Here is a 26,101-nt window from a genome sequence, read left to right as displayed (position 1 = left end):
CAGAAGTATGTTAACTGTAGGAGGTATTGATACAGATCACTTACTTTTTAATCCCCCACCACAATTGGTGGGGGGTTACAGGAATGGTATCCGTCCGTCCTTCCGTCCGTCCTTCCGTCCGTCTGTCCGTAACACTTCGTGTCCGCTACATATCTCCTAAACCCCTTGAAGGATTTTCATGAAACTTGGGTCAAATGATCACCTCATCAAGACAAGGTGTGCAGAACTCATGAGTCAGCCATGACAGCTAAAGGTCAAGGTCACAACTCTAGGTCAAAGGTTTGAGCCTTCCATTTAGTGTCCGCTCTATATCTCCTAAACCCCTTGAAGGATTTTCATCAAATTTGGGTCAAATGATCACCTCATCAAGACGATGTGCAGAACCCATGAGTCAGCCATGCCGGCTCAAGGTCAAGGTCACAACTCAAGGTCAAAGGTTTGAGCCTTCCATTTTGTGTCTTTTCTATATCTCCTAAACCCCTTGAAGGATTTTCTTCAAACTTGGGTCAAATGATCACCTCATCAAGGCGATGTGCAAAACTTATGACTCAGCCATGCCGGCTCAAGGTCAAGGTCACAACTCAAGGTCAAATGTTTTAGTCTTTCATTTCGTGTCTGCTCTATATCTCCTAAACCCCCTTCAAGGAATTTTATAAAACTTTGGTCAAATGATTACCTTATCAAATTGATGTGCAGAACTTACGAGTCAGTCATGCTGGCTTAAGGTAAAGGTCACAGCTTAGGGTCAAAGGTTTGAGCTTTCCATTTTGTGTCCACTCTGTATCTCCTAAACCCCTTGAAGGATTTTCATCAAACTTGGGTCGTCTCATCAAGAGCTCATGAGTCAACCATGTCAACTCAATGTCAAGGTCACAACTCAAGGTCAAAGGTTTGAGCTCTGTATCTCCTAAACCCCTTGAAGGATTTTTATGAAACTTGGGTCAATTTATGATCACCTCATCGAGACGTTGTGCAGAATTCATGAGTCAGCCATATCAGTTCAAGGTCAAGGTCACAGCTAAAGGTCAAAGGTTTACCCTTTCACTATCCAACACAGTGGTGGTGGATTTAGCTGTCTTTCAGACTGCCTTGTTATGTTTATAATTGTATAAATCCAGGCCATCTATGCCGTTATTGATTAAGAAATAATATATCTCCTCTAGTGATTTGTCGCTGAATAAATCATTGTTTAGAGTTCAGATGCGAAGAAATTATATCACAAGGGCGCAGCCTGTGTGATATAAATATACGCATCAGAACGACAAACAATGATTTTATTCAAAAGCAAATCACTAAATGAGGTATATTATTTCGATTCTAACACGTTAAGAAGGACTTTAAAGTACATCCTTGACGACATTTAAATTTTGGCCCGTTTTCAATCGGATTCTTTTCCAGCGCGCCGCTATGCCGTTTGACGCCATGACGTAATAATTGTGACGCCAGAACAGTGAATAGTTGTATAATAATTAACTGTTTTCAGCCTTCTTTGTTTAGTAGGAAAACGAATCGGATCGTGTTAGAATTGCAATTTAACTACAAAAAATGTGATCGTTATGTGCAACTCCTAGTCCTTTAGACAGCTGGCGGGCTCGACATGTTGCCCGTGGGCATCTAGTGTTATTTGTAGCATAAAATTTCGGTCCAATATAATGCCATAATTCAAATGTATAAATTAGAGTGTGATGTGGAAGCATTCAGTTGTCAATTATTTAAATATATGAATTATATAAATCATTAAAGCTACATAACATACATGTCTACTATTTATGATAAAATCGTAAAATAAAAAGTCAGTTTTTTAAACGTCTATTTTGATGAATTTCTATTTTTTTCAGATTTGCTTTAGTTGTGATACGTTTCTTTTTTTCAATTCACAGTATTATGTGGAAGTACAAGATACGATCCACAAGCTCATGTTTGTTGTGATGGGGTGTTACTAGTTGTCACTGACCCGAATGCAAGGACTTGTTGTGGCGTAAGCGGTCTATATGATGAGACTTTGGCGGTTTGCTGTAGTGGAAATGTCATACAGATCACCGACCCAGGGAAATCCTCGTGCTGTGGAGATGTAGCGCTTTATGATCCGACAGTAGAAACATGCTGTAATGGAATTGTTAAAGAATATGCAACGGAATGTTGTAGTCATGAAAAGGTTGATGTTGCTATTGTTGCAGATATGTCGGAAAGTATCTTGATGTTAGACAATCGTTTTGAAATTCTGTGGTCACTTATAGAACAAATTATAATGAATGCCGATGTAGGATCCGACAAAGTCCGATTTGCATTAACTGTTTTCACGCACAATATCTTTAATGAATTCTTCCTAAACTCCTACACAACAAAAAATGGAATTATTAATCATATCGATAACTTACCGATACGATCAGGGGCGTCAAATACAGGTGGTGCACTTAAAAACTTACAGACAACCGTATTTAAAACATCAGCTGGTGATAGACCAGGAGTGCAAAACGTTGTAGTCATCATAACTGATGGTCATTCAAACAATCATACGTACACAGTAGAGCAAGCATATAACGCAAAATCCTCTGGAATTCATATTATAGCCGTAGGGATAGGGATGACTGATACAACAGAGTTGGATGACATGGCATCGGACCCAACACAGGAGAACATCTTCGTCGTAAACGATTACATTGATTTATACGGCGTTGTCAGTGCTATTGAAAAGAATTTCTTCAATCAGTGCGAAACAGGTACATTTCTTCTTAAGCTCATAGAAATAACACCGTTATTGTAATTTTCTATCTGATAGGAATGCATTAGACGGCTTTAAAGGTGAAGAGATTTATGTCAATCTAAAATCGAACCACCGCATCTCGTACATGCGAGAAAAATAAATCAAATTTACATACATACAAATTCTACACTTATACCAGGCTCTTTACAACAAGAAACGACCTGTAAAACGTGCATTTATTTGTCCTTTGGATTTAACATTAAATGTATTTTGCACGAGTTAAGGTGATTTGATTTATTAGATACCTATATAAATTCTGTAAAAAATCGGCTTGTATTTCACAATTAAATATGAACAGACAGACAAAAATTCCGTATTGTACCTTTTAAATTCCGTATTGTACCTTCCATATTGTATGCTGTCGGACTATTTTCATTAATATGCATGACCCGACACATTTTTATAAACCGCGCACATAAAAACTTCACTAAGTTCCATTTAATATCGATAAACATTGAAGATTTTGTTCAAGAACAAAACAAGAATCAAAATGGTAAAGGTATATAATAAAAGGGTCATTATAACTGTAGCTAGATCTGGGACTTTGTATTCGGCTCGAGTGGATTTTTCACGGTCGGATCACACTCGGCGCTTGCGCGCCTTGTGAGATCCAATCTAGCAAAATCCACTCGAGCCGAATATTGCAACCCAGATCAAGCTACTGTTATAATAACCCTATTATATTTATGAAAGGAAGTGCATTAGGGCTTTAACATAGATTCAGAGTGATATTTATGAAAACTATCATAAAAGGAGCAATCTGCTTTTCAGTACAGTATTTGCGACTATTTTCATATTGTCGTAAGATGTTAAGGAATGTATAGAAACCCTCAAATCCATATTTATATGTACTTTGCAATGCATTTAATTATGGACCGGGTCAAAGCAGGCTGAGACAACTGTTTTGTTTTGTTTAAAATTCTGGTAAGTTTTCATAAATATCGAAAATCATTCTTCCATTTTGTCACGCCCTGTATTGATAAGAGTATGTATATTCAGAAGTAATATAACGATATCGTATTTTTGACTCGGAAGGATATACTTTTGGCGTTATCAGTCCGTCCATCCGGAGCCATATCTAGGAACTGGTTGAGAATATTTATATAAAACGTCATACACATGTTCAACACTATTAGTTTATGCGGCCCGTCAAGTTTCAGTCAGATTGCCCTAGTAACACCAGAGTTATGGCCCTTAGAATTTTCTAGTGTTAACTATATAGAGTACTATAAATATGGCCATTTTTGCATAATAACTTTTGATATATTTGACCTAGAACTATGAAACTTAAACAGAATTGAGATCAACATGATGTTGTTGTGTATACACAATTTCGTTTGAATTTTATTGTGTAACTTCAGAGTTATTGCCCTTTAACTGTGTTAAAGTCCACATAATTGTACATAAAAACTTACTATTAGGTAGAATTTCATTAAATGTCTTTTATATTTTCCATGAACATTTATTGTAAACATGTGAAGTTGTGCACCCACACCAGGTCACCCCCTTACCTTGGTCACACCCCCTCCCCCTCCCGAACCGCCCCGCCCCTCCAAAAAAAATTCATTCCTTTCTTTTAGATATTTTTTCAAACAAACCATATACATGTCCACCACTATCTATGAAGTTATTGGGCCCGTCAAGTTTCAGTCAGATTGCCCTAGTAACACCAAAGTTATGGCCCTTAGAAGTTTCTAGTGTTAACTATACAGGGTACTATAAATATGGCAATTTCTGCATCATAACTTTTGATATATTTGACCTTGAACTACGAAACTTTAACAGAATTTACGTTTCACAATTTCGTTTGACTTTATTTTGTAACTTCTGAGTTACTATCCCTTAATTGTATAAAAATCCACATATTCGTACATAACAAACTTACCATTTTGTAGAATTTCATTGAATTTCTTTCATTCTTTTCCATGAACATTTATTATAAACATGTGAAGTTGTGCACCCACACCTGGTCACCCCCTTACCTTGGCCACACCCCTTCCGCTACCCCTTCCACACCCCCCACGCAACCCCCGTCCCCACAAAGAAATCATTCCTTATTTTAGATATCTTTTTTAAATCTTCCATGGATATTTATCAACATGTAAGTTCGCTCCTCCACCTAGTCATGCCCACCACCGATCATGCATCCTCTCCCCCCAACTTCACACAATTTTAAATTTTTCAGTAATATTTATAATCAACATGTGGTTTTGTTTTCTCACCCGTTCAGCCCCCCTCCCCCCTAAAAAATATATAAACATATGATATAATATATAAAAATGTGAAAGTCTGTACCGGATCAAGTATATTATAAAGAAAAAGTAAACGATTACATATCCATTTCTTTTTTTCTTAAAATGTTCAATTCTTCAACATGTTAAGTTGTAACTGCACCAACCTTGCCCCCAGCCATGTTCAAGATATCTTACTTGATTGTGTGTTCTCTTATAATGACACTTGAACTTGTACATGTTAAACAGCAATACTTGATGCCAAACCACTCAAAGACAATATCTCGTTCTAGTTAAACTTCAAGCTCACATTTCAATTAACTGCATTTAATTTTATTTAATTTTAAAAGCTAAGCTTATTACAGTAAGCTTATTCCATTCAAATTAGATTCTTTAGTCAGGATCAAAGTATCTTACATTTATTAAATTATTATGTATTCTTTAATTGAACATTTGTTTTCTGTTAAACTGATTTTGACTAATGAAATTATTTGCTTCTTGGTAACATCCTTAACCTTTTGCCGGATATATTTTTTGCCATTCCTCACCACAAACTCTTTCGGCGGGGGATACCAATACATCGAATTTGCTTGTTATGGATATGCATTTTTAAAGCTCCGTAAAGATCTTGGTATGTTCATTTCGGACCGTTATCAATACAAAATGTCAAATATTTATTTAAAAAGGCATTTAACGTTTTTTCTCCTAAACGCCAGTAAGCTCTTAAACTTCCTAAAGGGACTAGCTGGTTTCGCCTATCATACTTTTCCGTCGTGTTTATGATATTTCTCTTGGTATTCTTTTATGCACTTACGTACGTACGTAACATATTTGTCCTCTGGTAATTAATATGAGCGTTTCACCTGGTGGACTAGATAAATCTATTGTCTTACAATTAACAAACGTACTGGTGTTGCTTAAAGTGTAAGATATTTCCACTGACGGTTTGATGTGTTACCCAACTTCATTCCTTTGTAATGTTTGTGTCTGTGTTACATATTTGCTGCTGACTGTTCTATTAATTTATAATTGTATAATAAATCATGTATTCTCAGTCTGTGCGCATATGTATACCTTTCAGTATCCATGCTGTGTTATATTTTTGGCTGCGAGGATTGGATTAATAGATTTGAAATGTTCAAGTTATGTCCTTCTCTGTATCTACAATTTCTGTCGTAATTGCATTTTCAATTTGAGTCAAACTTTAACTAATTATGGTTTATTGCATATTTCTCAGGTCATTACTGTGGAGGGGTCGCCTATGATCGGTTAAAATCTATCTGTTGCAACGGAAATATCCAGTATCGGTATAACAAGGATAACACACAGTGTTGTGGAGGCCAGTCTTACGACTCAAGCCATTCAATTTGCTGTCAAGGAAATCTGATACCACTTGTACCAGGTATTTATATGGAATGTTGTGGGAACAAAGCATTTGATCCGAGAGAGAAAATATGCTGTGATGACAAACTCAGATCTAGATCTGGTAATGCGACAGTTTGCTGCGGAAGCATAACTTTCGACAGAACATGTTTTAAATGCACCAAAAGAGACAAAATTATACCACGTTTCAATGAAGATACGTCTGTTTGCTGTAATGGTAGGATAATGGCTCGAAAATATGGAGACAATTCTTGTTGTTGCGGGAAGAAGCAAATAGATCTTTCAAAAAAAGCCTGTTGCGATGGCCGTCCTAGAAAAGTACCACAGTCATCACCATGTGCATGTTGTGGAAAACGTTTGTTTAATGTCCAAAGACAAATATGTTGCAAATCAAAGAGAAGACGACTTATATATGGCTATAATTCACAGTGTTGTGGAGACGATGTATATGATATGAACACATACATTTGTTGCGGAGAAGAGTTACACCAAAAACGGTCAGCAGGGGACACTATGTGTTGCGGAAACAAACCATACAACTCTAGAAAAGAAGTGTGCTGCAACAATAATGTATGGCAAGTTCCAGACAATGTAGACATCAGCCATGTTTTATGTTGTGATACTCAAACGTATGATTCTACCAAACAGTTCTGTTGTGACAATGTCATTTTCTCTCGAAGCACAAGAAATCAATCATGTTGTGGACAATCAGAGTTTGCCAGTGAAACTGGTTGCTGTTCCAGTATGCCGTTTGATCCTTCAAAATACCTCTGCTGCAAAGGACACGTTGTTTTGAAAACAACGCCAAGCGATGACGCCTGTTGCGATGTGACAGAAACATACGACAGTCGGAAAGAAATATGTTGCAATAAATTTGTGCAGAGCAAAGTTTCAGGAGAAACTACACAGTGTTGTGAAACAAATAGTTATAATCCATCAATGTATGTTTGCTGCGATGGGAAGACAAAATATCGGAAACATGGAAATCTCTCAGCGTGTTGTGGTACCAAAGTTTACAATCCTAGGCAGGAAAATTGTTGTAATGGTCAAATTTCAAAATTTCAGACATCAAAGCGTAATTCTGAAAAAGAAAATGATTCACGTTATATACAGCAGGATTCTGATTCAAAAACTGACGAAGATGAATTCCTAAGGACAAGAGTACGTAATTTAAAAAAAATAATAAGAAATTTACGCGAGAAACAGGGAGATGTCGTAAAAACAAGGGACGTTTTAAAGGAAAGAAAAATAAAAAGAATAAACAGAAAAATAGAAAAGATACTAAACAAATTTATGAACATTAAAGAACAAAATATTGTTAAGAAAATAAAGCTAAAAGTTAAAAAAGAAAAAGTTGTTAAACGAATAAACAGAAAGAAAAACCGTGGTTCACGACAGAACAAATCTAATAAAAAGAACATAAGGCAATTAATGATACAGCTAAAACAGCTTAAAAACGCTCTTTCTGGAACCAAAGACAAAAGTCAATTGAAGTTCTTAAATTTTGAAATAGAAATACTTGAAAATAGAATACTTCGTTTGAAAAAACGACGAAATTCTGATAACAGTAATGAGGAGAAAGACAGGAAAACATTAAAAGAACGACTTTCAACTCTGCGTAGGAAACTTAAAACAATAAACAAGAAACTTTCGAGAGCAACAGATAAGTCTGTCAAAAAGAATTTATTAGAAAAGAAGGAAAAAGTTGAAAAACGAATCAGACGATTGACTGGCAGTAAGATACGCCCTCTGAAAAAACGAACAAATGTAGATGAAGGTGACGAGGACAAGGACGGGAAAATTGTGAAAGAGCGACTTTCAAATCTGCGAAGGAGATTAAGAACAATAAACAAAGAACTTTCGAGGGCAACAAGTAAGTCTGCAAAAAAGGTTTTATTGGAAAAGAAGGACAAAGTTGAAAAACGAATCCGACGCTTGACTGGCAGTAAGAGCAACGATGGTAACAAAGAAAAAAAGCGCACAGATAGAGAAAATGATAATGATAATGATACCAATAGGAAACAAACCGAAACTGATGCGGAAAAATTAAAACGGTTAGTGAAGAAATTGAGACGAAAACAAAAACTTCTTTCTGAGATTAAGGACGTTGAGGGAAAAAAATCATTGAACTATCAAATAGAAATGCTTGAAACAAGAATACGGCTTTTGAAAAAACGAACAAATGTGGATGAAGATAACGAGGACAAGGACGGAAAAACAGTGAAAGAACGACTTTCAAATCTGCGAAGGAGACTTAGAACAATAAATAAAAAACTTTCGAGAGCAACAAATAAGTCTGCAAAAAATGTTTTATTAGAAAAGAAGGACAAAGTTGAAAAACGAATCCAACGCTTGACTAGCAGTAAGAGTAACGATGGTAACAAAGAAAAAAAGAGCACAGATAGAGGTAATGATAATGACGAAACCAATAGGAAACAAACCGAAACTGATGCGGAAAATTTAAAACGGTTAGTGAAGAAATTGAGACGAAAACAAAAACTTCGTTCTGAGATTAAGGACGTTGAGGGAAAAAAATCATTGAACTCTCAAATAGAAATGCTTGAAACAAGAATACGGCTTTTGAAAAAACGAACAAATGTGGATGAAATTAACGAGGACAAGGACGGAAAAACAGAGAAAGAACGACTTTCAAATCTGCGAAGGAGACTTAGAACAATAAATAGAAAACTTTCGAGAGCAACAAATAAGTCTGCAAAAAATGTTTTATTGGAAAAGAAGGACAAAGTTGAAAAACGAATCAGGCGCTTGACTTCCAGTAAGGACAACGATGGTAACAAAGAAGAAAAGAGCAAAGATAATGATTATAATGAAATCAGCAATCAAGCCAATAAGAAACAAACCGAAACTGATGCGGAAAAATTAAAACGGTTAGTGAAGGAATTGAGACGAAAACAAAAACTTCGTTCTGAGATTAAGGACGTTGAGAAAAAAAAATCATTGAGATATCGAATAGAAATGCTTGAAACAAAAATACGGCTTTTGAGAAGACGAATAAACTTGGATAAAGATAGCAAAGTCAAAAACAGGAAAACTGTAAAAGAACGACTTTCAGACCTGCGAAGGAGACTTAAAACAATATATAACAAACTTTCGAGAACAACAGATAAGTCAGTCAAAAAGGTTTTATTGGAAAAGAAGAAAAACCTCGAGAAACGCATCGAACGCTTAACTGGCAGTAAGGACGGAGAAAATAGGAGCAGAGTTAGAGATAATGAAATGGATGCAAAATCTGCAAAGGAACGACTTGCAATATTACAAAATAAATCAGATAAAATTAACAAAAGACTTTCTGACACGAAATACAAGCCTGTAAGAAGGACATTGTTGAAAAAGAAGGAAATTGTAGAGAACAGAATCATACGATTAACTAGCGAAAAAGAAGGCAACACAAAAAAGGACGAGAAGCCAAACAAGAAAAAACAAAACAATAAGCCTTATAAAAGTTCCAAAACAGACAAAAGTAAAAATCGAGAACAAGACCAAACAGATGAAGAAAGGTTAAAACAGCTGATAAAGGAAATAAAGACATTGCGACAGATTCTGTCTGCAACCAATGACAAACGTGAGAGAGATACTTTACAAAAGCAGATAGATAAAACAGATAGTAAAATTCGCCGATTAAAAAGGAGAATTAATGGTGAAGACAATGCAGATAAAATGGAGGCAAAATATGTAAAGGAACGACTTGCAATATTACAAAATAAATTAGATAAAATTAACAAAAGACTTTCTGACACGAACGAAAAGCCCGTAAGAAGGACATTGTTGAAAAGGAAGGAAATTGTAGAGAACAGAATCAGACGATTAACTAGCAAAAAAGAAGACAACACAAAAAAGGACGAGAAGCCAAAGAAGAAAAAACAAAACAACAAGCCTTACAAAAGTTCCAAAACAGACAAAAGTAAAAATCGAGAACAGGACCAAACAGATGAAGAAAAGTTAAAACAGCTGATAAAGGAATTAAAGACATTGCGACAGGTTCTGTCTGCAACCAATGACAAACGTGAGAGAGATACTTTACAAAAGCAGATAGATAATAAAGATAGTAAAATTCGCCGATTAAAAAGGAGAATTAATGGTGACGACAATGCAGATGAAATGGAGGCAAAATCTGTAAAGGAACGACTTGCAATATTACAAAATAAATTGGATAGAATTAACGAAAGACTTTCCGACACGAAGGGAAAGCCTGAAAGAAGGACATTGTTGGAAAAGAAAGAAATTGTAGAGAACAGAATCAGACAATTAACTAGCGGAAAAGAAAACGACACAAAAAAGGACGAGAAGCCAAAAAAGAAAAAACAAAACAACAAGCCTTACAAAAGTTCCAAAACAGACAAAAGTAAAAATCGAGAAAAGGACCAAACAGATGAAGAAAAGATAAAACAGCTGATAAAGGAATTAAAGACATTGCGGCAGGTTCTGTCTGCAACCAATGACAAACGTGAGAGAGATACTTTACAAAAGCAGATAGATGATAAAGATAGTAAAATTCGCCGATTAAAAAGGAGAATTAATAGTGACGACAATGCAGATGAAATGGTGGCAAAATCTGTAAAGGAACGACTTGCAATATTACAAAATAAATTAGATAGAATTAACGAAAGACTTTCTGACACGAAAGGAAAGCCTGAAAGAAGGACATTGTTGGAAAAGAAAGAAATTGTAGAGAACAGAATCAGACAATTAACTAGCGGAAAAGAAAACAACACAAAAAAGGACGAGAAGCCAAACAAGAAAAAACAAAACAATAAGCCTTACAAAAGTTCCAAAACAGACAAAAGTAAAAATCGAGAACAAGACCAAACAGATGAAGAAAAGTTAAAACAGCTGATAAATGAATTAAAAAAATTGCGACAGCTTCTGTCTGCAACCAATGACAAACGTGAGAGAGATACTTTACAAAAGCAGATAGATGATACAGATAGTAAAATCCGTCGACTAAAAAGGAGAATTAATGGTGACGACGATGCAGATAAAATGGAGGCAAAATCTGTAAAGGAACGACTTGCAATATTACAAAATAAATTAGATAGAATTAACGAACGACTTTCTGACACGAAAGGAAAACCTGAAAGAAGGACATTGTTGGAAAAGAAAGAAATTGTAGAGAACAGAATCAGACAATTAACTAGCGGAAAAGAAAACAACACAAAAAAGGACGAAAAGCCAAAGAAGAAAAAACAAAACAACAAGCCTTACAAAAGTTCCAAAACAGACAAAAGTAAAAATCGAGAACAGGACCAAACAGATGAAGAAAAGTTAAAACAGCTGATAAAGGAATTTAAAAAATTGCGACAGCTTCTGTCTGCAACCAATGACAAACGTGAGAGAGATACTTTACAAAAGCAGATAAATGATAAAGATAGTAAAATCCGTCGACTAAAAAGGAGAATTAATGGTGACGACGATGCAGATGAAATGGAGGCAAAATCTGTTAAGGAACGACTTGCAATATTACAAAATAAATTAGATAGAATTAACGAAAGACTTTCTGACACGAAAGGAAAGCCTGAAAGAAGGACATTGTTGGAAAAGAAAGAAATTGTAGAGAACAGAATCAGACAATTAACTAGCGGAAAAGAAAACAACACAAAAAAGGACGAGAAGCCAAACAAGAAAAAACAAAACAATAAGCCTTACAAAAGTTCCAAAACAGACAAAAGTAAAAATCGAGAACAAGACCAAACAGTTGAAGAAAAGTTAAAACAGCTGATAAAGGAATTAAAAAAATTGCGAAAGGTTCTGTCTGCAACCAATGACAAACGTGAGAGAGATACTTTACAAAAGCAGATAGATGATACAGATAGTAAAATCCGTCGACTAAAAAAGAGAATTAATGGTGACGACGATGCAGATGAAATGGAGGCAAAATCTGTAAAGGAACGACTTGCAATATTACAAAATAAATTAGATAAAATTAACGGAAAACTTTCTGACACGAAAGAAAAACCTGTAAGAAGGACATTGTTGGAAAAGAAAGAAATTGTAGAGAACAGAATCAGACAATTAACTAGCGGAAAAGAAAACAACACAAAAAAGGACGAGAAGCCAAACAAGAAAAAACAAAACAATAAGCCTTACAAAAGTTCCAAAACAGACAAAAGTAAAAATCGACAGCAGGACCAAACAGATGAAGAAAAGTTAAAACAGCTGATAAAGGAATTAAAAAAATTGCGACAGGTTCTGTCTGCAACCAATGACAAACGTGAGAGAGATACTTTACAAAAGCAGATAGATGATACAGATAGTAAAATCCGCCGACTAAAAAGGAGAATTAATGGTGACGACGATGCAGATGAAATGGAGGCAAAATCTGTAAAGGAACGACTTGCAATATTACAAAATAAATTAGATAAAATTAACGAAAGACTTTCTGACACGAAAGGAAAGCCTGAAAGAAGGACATTGTTGGAAAAGAAAGAAATTGTAGAGAACAGAATCAGACAATTAACTAGCGGAAAAGAAAACAACACAAAAAAGGACGAGAAGCCAAAGAAGAAAAAACAAAACAACAATCCTTACAAAAGTTCCAAAACAGACAAAAGTAAAAATCGAGAACAGGACCAAACAGATGAAGAAAAGTTAAAACAGCTGATAAAGGAATTAAAAAAATTGCGACAGGTTCTGTCTGCAACCAATGACAAACGTGAGAGAGATACTTTACAAAAGCAGATAGATGATACAGCTAGTAAAATCCGTCGACTAAAAAAGAGAATTAATGGGGACGACGATGCAGATGAAATGGAGGCAAAATCTGTAAAGGAACGACTTGCAATATTACAAAATAAATTAGATAAAATTAACGGAAAACTTTCTGACACGAAAGAAAAGCCTGTAAGAAGGACATTGTTGAAAAAGAAGGAAATTGTTGAGAAAAGAATCAGACAATTAACTAGCGAAAGAAAAGACAATGAGAAAAAGGATGAGCGGTCAGGCAATAACAATAATGATATGAAGCCTGATAAAAGTAACAAACAAGACAAAACTGACACTCGTTCTGAATCAGACGGCAAACAAAGTCACCTTCAGAAATTAAAAGAACTAAATGACAAACATCGAAAAATAACGAATAGAATTTCAAACACAGAAGATAAGCTTAATAGACAGAAAAAAAAGAAGTCTATACTCGAAAATAAACTTAAAGTTAAGACCAAAGCAATTGTGGCTAAAGATGACTCCAACAAACGTCTCAAAAACTTTGGAGAAATGAAAATTAGCGATCGGGTAGAAAAGTTAAAGTCTTATTTAGAAAAGCTCGAGTTGATGTTATCTCAAACAATCAATAAGGAAAAGCGTAAATATTTGAAAGAAGATAAGGAAATATTAAAGAAACGAATTTCTGGTCTGTCAGAGGAGTTAAAACAAATTCAAGAAGACGGAGAATCCGACTTCATAAGTTTCAATGCAAGGTTAGCCACATTAAGAAGAAAACTGGATATTGTCAACAACAGGATGAAAAAGGCAGATGTTCGTAAAACATTAAAGGCTTTAAAAAAGAAAAAAGTGACTTTGGAGAAAAGGATTAAAAAACTGACTGATGAACTTAGAATTCCAGAAAAACCGTAAGTTCTATTTGATTATATGACATTCTGAAACATTAAAGTTACAAACTGATTCATGATAAACAATGAAGTTTTCTGGAATCAAGATTTAATGCTGCTAAGAGGCTGAAATGAAAGTTTATCGTAATACGGATATATGTTTACATGTCGCGTGTCAACAACTGGCATTCACGGAAGATTGCCTGGGCAAGTATCTTTCCACGTTAACTGAAGTCCTTATTAGTATTTAATATGAAAGTTTTGGATGTTTTGGCTCCAGACATTTATACTTTCCTGTATTTTTCATGTAATTAAATTGTACTCGTTGGATTTTTTAAAAAGGGAACCAGTCTGCAATATTTTTCCGTTACGGTTTCTTTTCTTTCTTTTTTGTTGCGTGCGTGCATTGTGCGGTGCATGAATCTATGACTGTGTTTGGTGTGGTCTGTGCTTCCGGAAAATCTACCTTTACTTTTTATCTTTAATGATTAAATTCTATACGAAAATAAAATTTAAAATGAAAGATACAAGAAATGGTTCCCTCTATATAAATCCTTAAAGTTTGAAAATAGTTACAATACAATTATTATGCTTATCATTTCAGAATTGCTTAGGACGACATGAGCGATACGAAATATGGACTTTGACTTTGCCCAAGAACAGTCAACATTGGCAACTTTTGCTGCTGACGAACCAATGACAATAATTACATGTTCAACAACTACTGAAATATGAAAAATGAGATTTCGTTTCTAAAAGATGAAATACTTCTAAGATTAAATTTTATGTATAAATAATTATGAAAAGAAGATAATTTTTGTCTGCGAATGAATAAAGTGTCATTTCTTAAAGTTATATTTATATCTAACAAAGTATTATTTCATTAAGTAATTAAGCTAATCTTTTCTACATGTAAAAGTACAATGACAAATACAAATTCTCAGTAGCGTGGTAAAGTGATGGTTGCTGTGTGCTGATTTTATGTACTTGAATATAAACTCTCCTATTAAACCCTCCCTTGCATCAATCCGTGTTCTTTTTAACTTCGTTCATTTGTCAGTATGAGCGTGCACGCGTGTGCATACATGCGTGCATATATGCATACGTTCAGGTATACGAGCGTACGTGCGTCTGTGGGCGTATAAAGCTTTTTCAACATTTTTAGTCTACTTGTAATAGTGAACACAATGCCCAACTTTATAGTATTGCCGCACTGGAATATCACGCCTGGACAGGCGGCATGATACCCAACCACGCCGTCGCCTGATCCTTATAGTGCTCTATCTCCATTGTTTTGAAAAATAATGAAATTTTTACATCATTTTGTTTGTCTAGCCGAGCTCTATCGTTCTGGAACAAGAAAACGTAACTTTTGACATCATAGAGGAAGATCCTGCGTAATACTTTGCTCCATGTTCTCTGTTTGAATGTAAGAGTAACGATTAAAGTACTCTTCAGGACTTAAAGCACTGTAATGTTTAAAATTATTCTGACCAACCGTGCATATAAACTAACATCATGTGATCATAATTAGACTTTGTAAAGGAGTGTTTTATCTCCAGGTAACTTAATCCAGAAATGCTCCAACTACATTTTAAAAGTTACATGTATGTGATCACAACAAAATATGGCGGATAGGCATAGGTGTAGCATTTTGAAATACACTTAGAATGTCTATCTACACGACATGCATAGATGAGATTACTTAGATTAATTATTTTATCATTTCATTTCTTATACAAACACGTAGCTTTGTCAAGATATAGGCAAGATAATACATGCAAGATTTGCTACAAACCTTTAGTAATGTGTATTTCGGATAGAAACTAGTTTCGTCATTCTGAAACTGTATTTTGAGAAATACCACTGAATATAACAGCGATATTTGCAAACATGTTTCCGTAAAGCAAATTTGCGATAGTAAGTTATTGCCTATTAAGAGCAGTAGAAATAAAACCAAGACACGTTTTTAGCTATGGAAATTTTGCTGACTGCAGCATTTGTAGGACAACAAGAACTGGCAGTACAGAATCCCTACAACCAGACACAAAACTCCTATCATTTAACTTGCAACCCTTGTCACCAGAGAAATCAAATAGGGAATGCAATGGTGAAATTCAAATGGAGGCTAAATGAAAGTACGTACATGAAGAAACTGTGAGGAATATTAATAACGATTGTGTTTGTGAGAGAGAATAGATGTTTCTTAGCATTTCAAGTAGTCAGTACTTATTGCAAATGGTTGGTGTGAATCAAAGTCAATGCCACAAAACTATTAAAGTATCATATGATGTAACTGTACCGAATATGAAACATACGAGGAGTGTTCGATATGAATTGCTTATTGTCCTCTAGCTCGATATCCACGCGGGGCACGATAAAAACCAATACCTACCTGTATAGGATTATTCAATACCTACACAACGGTGTATAAATGTACATGTTAGACTAAGTGTAAGACATAAAATTTGCCATTTGAATACACGCAATCATTGACCACTGTAGTAAAAATGGTTGGTAGAAGCGTCGACAGGAAAGATGAAATACGGGCTTACATCAAAGCTCGCTCTAAACTTGGTTGTTCTTTGAAGCAGCTGATGACTGAACTTTCTACTGCCTATGGACCTTCTTGTGTGTCTTATGACACAGTTCGGCGGTGGAAAAAGAAATTTGAGTGTGGTGTAGAGTCCATCAAAAATGCACCGAAATCAGGTAGGCCAAAATCTGCATCTCGTAAAGAAATCGTTTCCAAAATAAAGGAAATCATTGAAGGAGATGTCAGATTTACAGTTCGTGATATTGCACGAAAGGTAGGCATATCACGGTTCACCTTATTTTGAAGACGCATTTGAAAGTCAGAAAGATTTCTGCTAGAAGGGTGCCACATCTGTTGACTGATGAGCAAAAGAGGCAATGGGTTAAAGTGGCCAAAAAGCTGCTTCAAATGTTTCCAAAATATGACAAAAAGCAGTTTGCCAATGTCGTCACAGGTGATGAAACCTGGGTCCATTATTTTGAGCCCGTCAGAAAGGTTAGCAATAAGATCTTGGCCACTAAACACAGCAAACGCCCAATAATTGCCAAACGTTCTTTGAGTGCAAAGAAGGTTTTGTATGCAATCTTCTTCTCTGGTGAAGGAGTCGCAATAAAAGTGCCGGTGAAAAAGGGCAAAAGCATCACCGAAAAGTACTACAAAGACGTAGTACTGAAGAAACTGAAAAAGTATTATCAGAAACGACACCCTGCCACTGGTTTTAAACATGTCCGTCTTCTACATGACAATATCTTATTACTGTGCCCAAATCAGCGTACCGTGACGCCTTCAAGAAGTGGATACATCGGCTGAAACTTTGCATTTCTAGCCACGGGGAGTACTTCGAGGGCATGAAATGAGCCCTTTTGGGCTAACTTGAAATTTGAAGTCTCCAGATAGAAATAAGCAATTTTTTTCGGACATCCCTCGTATGTGCTGACTACAAATGTTTACTTACAAAATTAATGCTATGAATTCTGGTTATGATACCGGTTATGATACTGGGTATTAAGTTGAAATGTATGCCACCAGTTTTGAGTACGACATGCAGAAAATAAAATGAATATATACAATAAGATTAGTATGAAAGGTATGACCGGGATATATTATTTGCGATGTAATATCTTTGAGCCTTGATTTAATTGTCAGAATTATGTGAAAAGTTCACATGAGGCCTAAATGATCCTAAAACTGAAGAAAACCTTAACCATCTGACTTTGCTTCTAACTAGGTTTGGTGAAAAGTTTTTAAGCTGGTCATTATTTTTTATCATCATTTTGCTGTCACGCACCAAATCACATCGGAAGAAATCACTCAAAATTATTTCTTCTTTAACTCTAGTGGTCCCTAGAAGGGCCAAAGTGTCCCTATTTGACTATAAGACATAACATGGTAAAGGACCTTATAATGATGCTCTAGACAAGGTTTTATGAAGACCCATTCAGGAGTTAGAAATGAATTTAGTAAAAGATATCTCTATTTTTGACCCTGGCAGCCTAAAAGAGGCCACACTAATTGAATAAATTTGTTAAAGGACCTAATAAAAGTTTAATAAAGATCCATCAACCGGTTGAGAAGTAGTCATTTAAGAGCATTTGTAGCTTTAGGTCTAGTGGCCCTTTAAACGGCCAAGCGCCCCCACCCCAACCCACAATTAAAAACAAATGAAGGGACCTTATAAACATGCTACGGACCGAGAATGATGACAATCCATTGAGTGGTTCATTAGAAGTAGTCATTAAAGGTAGATTTAATTTTAGCCCTAGAATGAGCAAACAGCCTCCGTTTGAATAAAATTGAAAGAGAGCCTTCCAATGATGCCACTGGCCATCTCTGATGAAGATCCGTCAAGCGGTTTTATGACAAGAAAGTATTTCTATTTGTACCTCTAGTTTGCCCCTAAAAGGGACAAATTGCCCTTAATCAAACAAATTTGAGAAATGGCCTTATTCTGATCTTGACGAAGTTTGGTGAATATCCATCATTGAAGTGGTTCATGAGAAGTCGTTTAAAGGTATTTCTATTTTGAAATCTAACAGCCCCTGAAAGGGACCAAATGTCCCCAACAGAAAAACTTTGGTGAAGAATCTTATAATGATGCTACAAATCAAGTTTGTAGAAGATCCATCAAGTGGTTCATGAGAAGAAATAATTTAAAGGCATTTCTAATTTTAGTTCTGGTAACCCTTCAAAGACACCAATCGTCCCCATTTGAACAAATTTGGGAGAGGATGTTATAATAATGCTACAGACTAAGTCTGATGAAGATCCATCAAGAGGTTCAAGGGAAGTTCTTTAAATGTTTTTCTTATTTTTTCTCTCTGGCGGTCCTTAAGGAGGCCAAGATTAACCATTTGATCAAACTTGATAGAGATGTATCTCAAAATTCTACTGACCAAGTTTTGATATAAATGTAACCAGTACTTTCAGAGGAGAAGAATTCAAGTACATTGCTGACGCAGAAAGATGAACGATGGACGCCGTACAAACCACCTATACTAATAGCTTAAAGAGACATGAATAACACATTTTGTTACATGCAGAAATTGAACATAATATAAAAACTGTTGTTTTGTGAAAGAATACAGTTATTACTGAGAATATTTAATTGCAAAGACAATGTGATTAGGTATTGTTATAATGATTAGTATTATGTCAAACTTAATGCTAACTGATAACAAAACATAGAAAATCTTACTCAGCGTAATGAAAAGCTAGTTGTATTTGGCAAATACATGTAGAATATTTACGACTAAAAATATTTTAGATATGTTGTTCATTGTTGATAATAATTATTGCGGTCAATGAGTAATTGAACTTCAAAATCTTTTTGTTGTTGTTTAACACAATATTACGATAGGGTTTTACGAACACACATATACAAATAATTACGACCAATATGCTTAGTTTAACAGCCAATTATGTCTGTAGCGTAGCAGTTGAGTTAACTCTGAACAATCTGGACAGCATGGTAAAAATTGTTGAAATACTGTTTGAAACCTCGCTTTTTCATGTGAAGAAGCCATCCAGCCGACATGAAGGAAGTCGTATACCCAGGTATCCACCCGTGCCAAAAATAATGCACCTAGAGTTCTTCTACACAATGAAAATCTTAAAAGTTGTAATATGGTCTATAATATTGTGTCAGTTTGACGATACTAAAACCAAACCCTGTCTTCCTTTAACTTCAAAATGAGAACAGCGACTGTAATATTATTACTGTTTCAGAGCTCTTGCCCAATTTTTAATATACAATTGTAACAAATATTATCTTGCTCTATGTCCAACTTTGTAAATGTACAGTGCTCTACCTCCCGATACAGCAATACACCTTTAACATTTTTTTTTATTTTTGTCAAATTTGCTCAATCTCCAAAGTGAAAAATGTATAATTGCAGAAAAGTAAAAACGAAATGGATTTAAAATCATTTACAGTCTGAAAGAACTAAACGCAAGGAACAAGTAGATATATTTATTATCTTTTTTCGCCCAGAAATAAAGAAACTAGACGAGAGTTAAACTTTGGAAGCGATTTTCGCCACGTTTAAAAAAAGTAGACAGAGCATGGTTCCACTCACGCGACGACGTCACATTATTCAGACACTGGGCCGACTAGTTCTAGAACTATCCTCTTAAGAAAGCACCAGGTGATGGAGCTACTTGTACGTCATTTGCATGGCGTGGCCAGGGTTCTAACCCACAGCCTCCCGGTTTATTAATCAGGGCTGCTTATAGAAGTTATATCTATTGACACAAAAGAATTTAAAGACAAACTAAAAATAAAATAAGATTAAAACAAATGAAAGAACAAGTGGGATACTGTCACTGACTGGTGAGCAACAAAAACACTTACTGGACGTTTATTGTGATATCCTCTAACTAAGAAAATGAATACCCGATTCTCACTCCCATACCAGGTCAAAAACATGCTTTTTCATAACAATATAAAAGCATTGGGAATGCTGTTAGAGGTGGATGTTAGCAGATATATATTTTCCTTGTTATTTTCCAGTAACTGTGTGCCTTAAACCTGCTTCTGATAGTTCACATAGAAGGACAGTTTTTTTTCTGTAGCGAAATTTAATTAGACTGTTGAAAGCAGCTTTATTTATGCAAATTTATTTATGTATGACAATGATACTAATGGAACAAGTCGGACGGATTGATGGACGGACGGTCTGACAAACTTGCAGACACGCGCCAACATTTGATCCCAAAAACTTGCCAGTTTTCGACCGGATGTTGACTGTGCACATATCATTGCATATCGTAGCTAGTATCACATTCTGGCCATCCTTACTTTATCAATTATAAATTCTACGAATTACAAATGATCAGACACGGCGTTCAATTGAGTATATATAGTACATTAATGTTTTGAATAGAGACAAATATAAAAGTATTATAACAAATTAATATTATTACACATTTCGTCGGAAAACTTTAAAATTTGTTTTGTTTCCTGCTGGGTAAAGAGCTGTGCGTGTACTAGTCCAAAAAGCAGCTCCTCTTTAGCGTTTCCCGCAAACTGGCCACACAAAAACGCCGGGAATCCTTTGATATTATCGTCTTTCGTATATAAATGTGGTCGAACGCAACCTAGAGCCTGAAAAAGACTGCAAGTCATCATTAAAATGTCATGTAAATTTTCTGTTGTTTTTTTTCTCTCTTCTATCTTGTACTAGACTTAGTGCATCCTTTTTAGTTATTTTGATAATGAATGCAGACAAGCATTATGTATTTACAGAGAGTATTATCATCAAATGCGATATTAAAATTGAATTACATTATAATTATGCTATATTTCTGAAAAATATCTTTGACACTCTTACTAATCCATCTTTATACAGAAATGCATTCCCGCCCTCCTTGCTACATTCTAGAAGGCTTTATATTTCACTGCCTTTTCCTTGTGCTAGAGCTTTCATCAAACTTAACTGCTTTTCCAAAAACTACGCAATGGCTTGTATGAAAACTTATTATTTATGATCCAAACTTTTCAAGCTAGAAGGACAGGGACAGGGATGTAGTAAAATCAAACCGATAATTCGATGTAATAAAATATTTGCAGATTAAAAAAAGGAACCTATTTTTGTGCCGTCGCATGTTCTTTCTGTCGATAAATGTTAGTAATGTAAAAATCCGTGCACTATGCCTCCTCCTCCTGCCCCCGCAACCCTAGCAACAGACCTAACACGTCTCCAATGTATATTAGGCACTACAACTGTGACATAGGTATATTCGTGAATGGGTCACTACTTCTATGATATATCTAGTCACGTATTGCTTATTATTCCCATGGTAGCTCTATATTTATTCCCATGTGGTTCTTTTTTCTGTGATATACTTTTTTCGCGTTTAGCTAATTATTTCTGTGAAATACTTATGTGTGGTTCATTATTTCCGCGTGTTTGGCTCAAAATTTCAGTGATATAATTATTCGTGGGTGCTTAATATTTCTGCGATATATTTATTAAAGGGAAGCTCATCACGAAGTCCAGGCATACAGACACTAAATAGGAATATGACGCAAAATAGTGGATTCAAATTTGCTTTATAGAGCTATTTTTTCTTACTTTCTTTGCAATATTTTGCTGAAATCATATGACAGATTTTTGGTTTTTGATTGCTTTGGGTTTAACGCCGTTTTTCAACAGTATTTCAGTCATGTAACGGCGGGCAGTTTTACATGACATATCTATGCTGGACATGACAGATCTATGCTGGACATGTAGGTAGCATTGTCATAAAATTTTAATAATGTACCAAAATGTGTCATGGATACTTAGATCATACACTACTGCTACAATATAAGGTCTCAGTTTTTAGTTGATTTTGCAGCTTGTGTTTGAACGAAAATATTTTTCTTGCATCAAAAATGACCAACACTTTTCTTTTGATTCGGAGTCAGCACTGACAATATTCTTCAAGAATATGTAAGTTACAGATATTGAAAATGATGTGTGCACATATGTCAATTTTATATAGAGTAAAGAAAAATAGCTATTTAGTATGTTGTTACTTCTAGTCAATTTTACAATATAGAAGAGTTCCACCTAAGCAGGTGCTCGGACAGCGTGGGTATTGTATATTCCATCTCTAATAATAATTATTCGTTCTAAAGAAAATGTTGCTATAATAGACAATAAATCTGGACTCTCGTCCTTCGTAAAATTTGACTGATGTGTTAACAAGATTACGAGTGGTCCGAACAAAAATCTATGACAGAGAGACACTAGGACACAAATACAGCCGTAGAGACAAGCAGAAGAACAAAAAACCATACAGAAATATATAAAAGGCACATACCTCCCGGCCATATTCCTGCGCGTAAACACAGTTACACTCAATGTCCTTCAATTCCTCAGAGGATATTTTCTTTGCAAAAAAGTGTAATACAAATTTCTTTTTGTCATGTATATATGTCACAACGTAATTGTTTTCTGTGAAACCATATCTATTGATATCAAGGCCAATTTTTTCTTGCATCTTTCGATTAAGACCAGTCACGGTATCTTCTCCATTGTTGACATGACCACCAGGAAAACCAAGACGTTCGTCAAAACGCATTTGCATCTGTGTGAAGACAAAGGCAATAAGGATGCTGATATGTGTGGAATATTTCCTTACCTTTCTTTTTTTTTTTTTTTTTTTTTTTTGGTTGGATTTAACGTCGCACCGACACATGAAATGGCGACTTTCCAGCTTTAATGGTGGGGGAAGACCCCAGGTGCCCCTCCGTGCATTACTTCTTTACGAGCGGCACCTGGGTAGAACCACCGACATTCCGTAAGCCAGCTGGATGGCTTCCTCACATGAAGAATTCAAAGCCCCGAGTGAGGCTCGAACTCACATCGATGAGGAGCAAGTGATTTGAAGTCAGCGACCTTAACCACTCGGCCACGGAGGCCCCCTTCCTTACCTTTCACAGACTCGATTAAACCGATACTAGAACTGGCTTGTTTCATTGCGTTCAACGCTTCTCAGTTTAAGGATCTTATAGATTTTATTTTATATGACTCTTGGCAACAAGCCGTTATGTTCAATACATATATCTTAAAATGTAAGAGCACTAAAATAAACATAAATGTTATCATTTGCAAACTTCCTCGGAATACCTTTATGCTCTCGCACCAACCAAACTCTTGAGATTCTGAAGACATTTCAAAATTGAAAAAAAAAACATGCGTTATTGACACATTTCCAAGCAGATCTGAATAAATTAAATTGCATAGTCACTGTAAACTTCGCCCTAAAAAAGAGGTCTCAGTAGCCGAGAGGTTAAGCTCATTGACCCTTAATCAGATTCGAACTCTCGCCAGTGTCGTAGAATTCTTCATGTGAAGATATCATCCAGCTGGCTTACGACCGGTGGTTCTACTCAGGCCTTGACCTAAAATGTGTCTAACCAAATCTAACTAAATGTAACCAAAGCAACAGCCTCAACGAACCATTGACGAAAATGCAAAACTTTTCCAATACTTACTAAAACAGCTGCCCTTGCTGGCTGTTTGTACCATAGAACTCTATCATCTCTAGCATAGAACATTGCATGTGCCACATGTTCATAATCGAAATACTTTGTATATGCTTCCTGCCTTGGAATTATCGTAAAATCATTCTTAGTGTCTCCGTGGCGACCATATGGAGCATATTTTGCAAGATTTCCCCAGCGTTCTTCTTCAGTCTCAATATCCTGTCTGTCAGAGTTCCCTTTTAGCTGTCGAAAATAAGTAAAGCGCTTGCTCATTCAGAACATTTAAATGGTTTTATTTGCATTCAAAACAGACTGCAGGGACATTTTATTATACGTATTATCTTTTCTGTAGCATTTATAAAACATTCATTTTTATCTTCATAAGTTAAGAACTAAGGTTTGCACAGTTTAATATAAAAAAACTGAATAGAATTAGATACAAAATAAACAAGAATGCATTTTACTACTTTCTGCCATTTCGTTCTGTCTGGCGTGTTGGCAACTTTGTAGAGCGCGAACGCGCCAAAACTCCATGGTATCGCGTAAATAAATTTTATATTAACTTATATAAAAGGATTTAGGTATTTGTTTACCATTTGTATTTTCTATTAAAGTTCTATGTTTTATGATTCAATTAAGTTTATGACGCATACAATAGAAGGTAGCATCGTGGATAAGATAATTAAGTAGAGCCAATGAGAATCGAGATCCCTAGTCACGTGATGCGATTAAACCAATCGCCGTCTTGTAAATCATTCTTGTTTTGGATGCGGAAAGGATTAGTTCAATATATATTTGCTCGTAACAACCTCCACCTTCCCCTACCTCCTCCGTATTTTAGGTCTGTAGACGTTCAATTTTATTGTCGATTTTTCTTTGGCTCTAGTTTCTTGTCGCTTGTATTATACAAACATGTCTGTGTATATATGTATTTTTAGCGTTAGTTAGCTTCTAATTGTTTTGTCGGCGGTTTCTTATCGCCTGGATATAAATAACTCATACTTTTTCCTACACTTTAATGTAATTTTGTTTTCCGGTATTTTGTAAATAAATACCCTATATTCAATTCATACAGTAGATAGCGCCAATACGTCAAATACGCTAGACTGTCGTTCTGGCGTTCGGCGCTCTTTAAACACGTCAATATGCCCGAAAGAAATGGCAGAAATTGAAATAAACTGATTTAGAAAGTGGTGCTACAAAAATGCTCATCAATTTTTATCACTGGATTAAATTCATTAAAAGAATTGAATAACTTTGATAACTAATTTTTTTTTTTTTTTTTTCATTTTTGTTAAGCGTGCAAAATTATATCCTCAATATACGAAATATTTATCAAACTTTTAGACAGTATTTTGTTCCAAAGTACACTTAATTATATCACTTTTAAAGTTCATTAAATATTCTGTATCAAAAATTATACAAGAGAGATCACAAATTATACAAAAGTAAAAAAGAATTCATTTTGACATACTAAACAACAACCATACACTTGTTTTTGTTGTTTACCCCTGTCAAAATAATAGCAAATTTAAAGGAAAACTTGAGACAATGGTTAATGATTATTTCCAACTATTGAAACAAGATACAGTAATAACGGTCGGGTGCAATTTAGTTACAATATCAAAGTTCAGATGAACCGCAAATCCCAGTAAATCAAGAAGGCAAAGAATTAATGTAATTATTACGTACATACTCATTAAACTTGCAAAAGTTCCATTTCCGAATTGTGACGTCACCAATGACACCATAATTATGGATGCCACGGCCTTTTAACAGTATACAAACGTGCAGTGAATAACTTCAGAAGTTAAATGAATATTAGCAAAATAAGTGTTAGCTTTGCATCGAAAAAACGCACTCTTCGTTTTCGGATTAATATTGTATCCTAAACTCGCACAATATCTTCGAATCACTCGCCCCTCACTTCTATGGGTTTGAATCTTCTCTTGTGATATGGATTTCTATCATCTTGTTTACAGGTGGTTTTACTCAGATGACCGCCTGTACTTCTATTGCCATAAGGGACACATGTGGTCTTCCTCCGCCAACAAATACTGGTTGGAGGGTGGCCAAATGACTTGTAGTGCTGATTAGACGCTAAACCTAACATAATGACCCGCATGTTTAAAGGATATCGTCTTGAAA

The 26,101-nt window shown here is 35.3% G+C and overlaps 2 protein-coding genes across 3 annotated transcripts; one reads left to right on the top strand and one right to left on the bottom strand.

Moving 5' to 3' along the window:
* The first annotated feature begins 7,809 nt into the window (after nt 1-7,809).
* On the top strand, nt 7,810-14,970 carry LOC123530546 (early endosome antigen 1-like). The gene is made up of 2 exons (XM_053520704.1): nt 7,810-13,964; nt 14,548-14,970. The coding sequence occupies exons 1-2, from the start codon at nt 7,810-7,812 to the stop codon at nt 14,555-14,557; spliced, it is 6,165 nt and encodes a 2,054-aa protein (XP_053376679.1). The 3' UTR covers nt 14,558-14,970.
* A 5,626-nt stretch (nt 14,971-20,596) lies between these two features.
* Nucleotides 20,597-25,384, bottom strand: LOC128547818 (U8 snoRNA-decapping enzyme-like). 2 transcript variants are annotated; one of them, XM_053521081.1, is made up of 3 exons: nt 23,963-25,382; nt 22,786-23,052; nt 20,597-21,082 (listed from the first exon to the last, which is right to left on the bottom strand). In XM_053521081.1, exons 1-3 carry the CDS (start codon nt 24,224-24,226, stop codon nt 20,879-20,881), a joined length of 735 nt encoding a protein of 244 aa, XP_053377056.1. In that variant the 5' UTR covers nt 24,227-25,382; the 3' UTR covers nt 20,597-20,878. The 2 variants fall into 2 exon arrangements, with proteins under 2 accessions (XP_053377056.1, XP_053377057.1); XM_053521082.1 differs by having other exon boundaries at nt 20,899-21,092; nt 23,963-25,384.
* Between the last annotated feature and the right edge of the window lie 717 nt (nt 25,385-26,101).

This window comes from Mercenaria mercenaria, chromosome 13 (genome assembly GCF_021730395.1).
Source record: "Mercenaria mercenaria strain notata chromosome 13, MADL_Memer_1, whole genome shotgun sequence".
Classification (NCBI taxonomy): Eukaryota; Metazoa; Mollusca; class Bivalvia; order Venerida; family Veneridae; genus Mercenaria; species Mercenaria mercenaria.
Note: the sequence above shows the minus strand (reverse complement) of the source record. Positions and strands in the feature narration are given on the sequence as shown.